This window comes from Crocodylus porosus, unplaced genomic scaffold, assembly GCF_001723895.1.
Source record: "Crocodylus porosus isolate Cpor-Errol unplaced genomic scaffold, CroPor_comp1, whole genome shotgun sequence".
Classification (NCBI taxonomy): domain Eukaryota; kingdom Metazoa; phylum Chordata; order Crocodylia; family Crocodylidae; genus Crocodylus; species Crocodylus porosus.
The window spans coordinates 12,935,212-12,939,029 of NW_017728907.1; the positions used below are offsets into that span (position 1 = coordinate 12,935,212).

The 3,818-nt window shown below is 46.4% G+C and overlaps 1 protein-coding gene across 1 annotated transcript in view; it reads right to left on the reverse strand.

Annotated features, from left to right (window-relative positions):
- FASLG (Fas ligand) overlaps positions 1–3,613 on the reverse strand; it is an 8,994-nt gene extending 5,381 nt beyond the window's left edge. The window contains exons 1-2 of the mRNA XM_019530577.1: positions 3,549–3,613; positions 2,248–2,327 (exon numbers count right to left, since the gene is read on the reverse strand). Coding sequence (XP_019386122.1) covers positions 2,248–2,327; positions 3,549–3,613 — 145 coding nt within the window. The remainder of the gene's footprint in view (positions 1–2,247; positions 2,328–3,548) is intronic.
- Between the last annotated feature and the right edge of the window lie 205 nt (positions 3,614–3,818).

Here is a 3,818-nt window from a genome sequence, read left to right on the forward strand (position 1 = left end):
GCATCGTCCCGCCACCGGCCCGACTCTGCCGCGCGGCGCCGGCGGCAGCAGCACAATCCCCGCGGCTTCCGCCCCCGGAGCCTCAGCGCCGGCCCCCCGCCCCCGCCCGGGGACTCCGCACCCAGCTGGTCCGCCCGCACCGCCACGGGCAGCCAAGCCCGGGCTCAGAGCAGACCGGAGCATCTTCATCAGCCTAACATACAGGTGGTATCTATAGACACCTCACAGAGAGAGAGAGATCTCACAAGAAGACAGACAGAGATCTCTGTCTATCTCTCTGTCTCATCCTGAGATCTATCTCTGTCTCTCTCACAAAATGCTTAGGGAGCCCAGCAGGGGAAATAATGCTGAAAGGAAATCAGCACGGGTTTATTGCAGGTAGAGCCTGCCTGACTAACCTTGTTTCTTTCTGTGACCAGGTCACAAAATGCTTAGACACAGGAGTTGAGGTAGATGTCGTCTACCTAGACTTTAAGAAGGCCTTCCATACGGTATCTCATTCTGTTCTCGTAAATAAACTGACAGCTGTGATGTAGATGATTACAGGGTCAGGTGGGTGGCAAATTGGCTTAGGGGGTCGCACCCAGAGTGTGGTGGTGGAAGGGGTGATATCAACCTGGAAAGACGTGGGCAGCGGAGTCCCGCAAGGCTCAGTCCTTGGACCAGTGCTGTTCAATGTCATCATCAGTGACTTGAACAACAGAGTAGAGAGCACCCTGTCCAAGTCTGCAGGTGATACCAAATTATGGGGCAAAGTTAATACGCCAGAAGGTAGGGAACAGATCCAGGCAGATCTGGACAGGCTGGAAAAATGGGCAGAACAAAATAGGATGCAGTTCAACAAAGACAAGTGCAAAGTGCTGCACTGGGGCAGAAAGAACCACCAACATGCTTACAGGCTGGGGGATGGCCTTCTCAGCAGCGCAGCAGCAGAAAGGGATCTTGGAGTCATAGTTGACTCCAAGACGAACGTGAACTGTCAATGTGACGAAGCGATCAAGAAGGCTAACTGCACTTTACCATGCATTAGCAGATGCATGATGAACAGGTCCAGGGAGGTGATACTTCCCCTCTATGTGGCACTGGTCAGGCCACAGCTGGAGTACTAGGTCCAGTTTTGGGCACCGCACTTCAAGAGGGATGCGGAGAATGTTGAGAGTGTTCAGAGAAGGCCGCTCGTATGGTCAGAGGCCTGCAGGCAAGGCCCTACGAGGAGAGCCTGAGGGGCCTAGATCTCTTCAGTCTTTGCAAGAGACGGCTGAGAAGTGATCTTGTGGCTGCCTATACATTCATCAAGGGGCAGCAGGGAATAGGAGATGCTCTGTTTACTACGGCACCCCCTGGAGTAACTAGGAACAATAGCCACAAATTGACAGAGAGCAGATTGAGGTTGGACGTCAGGAAGAACTTCTTCACAGTAACGGTTGCCAGAATCTGGAATGGGCTCCCAAGGGAGGTGGTGCTCTCCCCTACCCCAGGGGTCTTCAAGGGGAGACTAGACGAGCACCTAGCTGGGGTCATCTGACCCCCGCACTCTTTCTTGCCCGGGGCAGGGGGTCGGACTTGATGATCTACCAAGGTCTCTTCCGACCCTAACATCTATGAATCTATCTAATTGTGAGATATCTCTTATTGTGAGATAGATAGATAGAGATATCTTATTGTGAGATATCGCAATTTATCTTACTGTGAGATAGATAGATATCTCACAATAAGAGAGAGAGAGAGAGATCTCACAATGAGAGCGATATCTCACAATTAGATAGATACCTCACAATAACATATCTTACAATAACAAATATATATATATGTATATCTCAATATGATACATATATCTATAGCTCACTATATATATAGAGAGAGAGATCTATCTATCTATATATATATCTACATATACATATCTATATACATAATTTTAATATATTCATATATATTATTGCAGTGAATAAAAATTATTTTACTCCTTCCAGGTCCTTGCTTTGGGTAAGTTTACACTGGTTTAAGATGAACTGCATGCATGAAGGGAAGAGAAACTGACCTTTACTTTTTTTTTTTTTCAAGAGAAGTAAGAGCATCATTATTTTGCTTGTGTTGGGTCCTCAGCTCTGAGGGTGGGAAGTGGTGCTGGGCATGCCCAGGAGGATGCCCAGCCTTGTGCCCAGCTGTGCAAGAAGGCAGATCTAGGATGCTGAGCGGGGAAGTGCACATGGTGAGAGGCATCATCATCACAGGCAAAACACCACTTACCTTTCTCCAGTGAAGTGAAAAAGAAACTAGAAGCTTTACTACTATACCAGGGGTCTGGGGCTGCCTTATTCTGGTTAAGACTGAAGCAAAAAAACAAAAACAAACCCAAAACAAAAATAAAAGTAACTTCCTAGGGCTTGCTTATTGGAAGCTCTTTGGGGACAGGGGTTGGCTCCTCCATGTGCTTGTAGCATGCGTGGGAGCCCTGATCCCAGCAGGGACCTCCAGGCATCGCCCCATCTCAGACATTCCCATTAGCCACTACAGCAATCACAAGATCCACACCTTTAGAAGGTTAACCTTGTATTGGATCAGTGATGTCAGCTACATCAGAGCCAGGGGACACGACTCTTCCAAGCCCCACACTGGTGAATCAATTCTTTCACTAGCCAGCCACAAGCACATCCTGAAGAAACAGCACTGGGTTGAATTAACCTCCAGCAGTTAGGATGCTTTCCCCTCACTGAGCTAAATCCTGCTAGGATGCTCAGCACAACCCTGTCTGAGAATCCTGGGTCAGCCAAAATCTTAACATTTAAAGTTTGACTAAGATCGTCACTGCAATGATCTTTGTGGAATTCGGGGGTCTCCATTCCCAGTTGAAAACCAGAGGTGAAGTGATGCTGTCAGAACAAACATCATCTCACAGGTTTCATAAAAATTAAACTTGTACAATTAAAGGAAGGAGGGATTTAAAGACTCCAGTGGCAACAGCACTATAATGTCCAGAATTTCACATGAGTGTAAAATCATGATAATTTACACCCATTCTTTTACACCAGCCAGGTGAAGGACCTGGCTCATTTTGTGCATATACACATGTACCACATGAATGTTTCATGTTTTACATCCACACACACACACACAAACTTTGCAACACTGCTCCAGTGTATGTGAACCCAAGTATAAAACTGCAAGCAGCATTAAAGCAAGTAATAGGTTAGGTTGTCTCAAACATCACAGCAACAAGTGGTATGAACACAATGAGAGAAGGATCAGAATTGAAGCCGATTTTTCAGCCCGCGTGATGCTTTTCTTTAACAGCTGTCACATGCTTCTTTTCCAAGACTAGTAGCACATTTGCACTATATCATGCTCACAGTCATCAGCCCTTTTCTCAAAACCCAGACTCCACCACCAACAAGCCCACTGCCTTTTGAAGAAGCTCACCACAGTCGTTTGCTGAAACAATGACTTACAGCTAGTGAGGTTTTAGAAACCCATGTGCAATCCCCATATAGCAACATTTCATGAAAAGGTATAAATGCTGATTCCAACACTGTTAAATACCTCCATGTTACCCATCATCATTTTCATCGCTGAAGTCATTTTTATACTCATAAACATGGCTGTACCATGACATCATTCTGACATTGCCCCTTCTGACTGGTCGATCTAAGGCCAAATAATTTCAGGGCTGAGTTCTAGTCACAGTAAGAACCATTACAGTAGGACTTCATTGGTCTGTACTCACTAGAGAATCACTTCTCCTAGTTTTAACTTCTTGGATGTTTTAGGCACCTGGCCAAGAGGAATCCAAACCCCTGTGCTAAGTGTTGAGGTTCCCTATG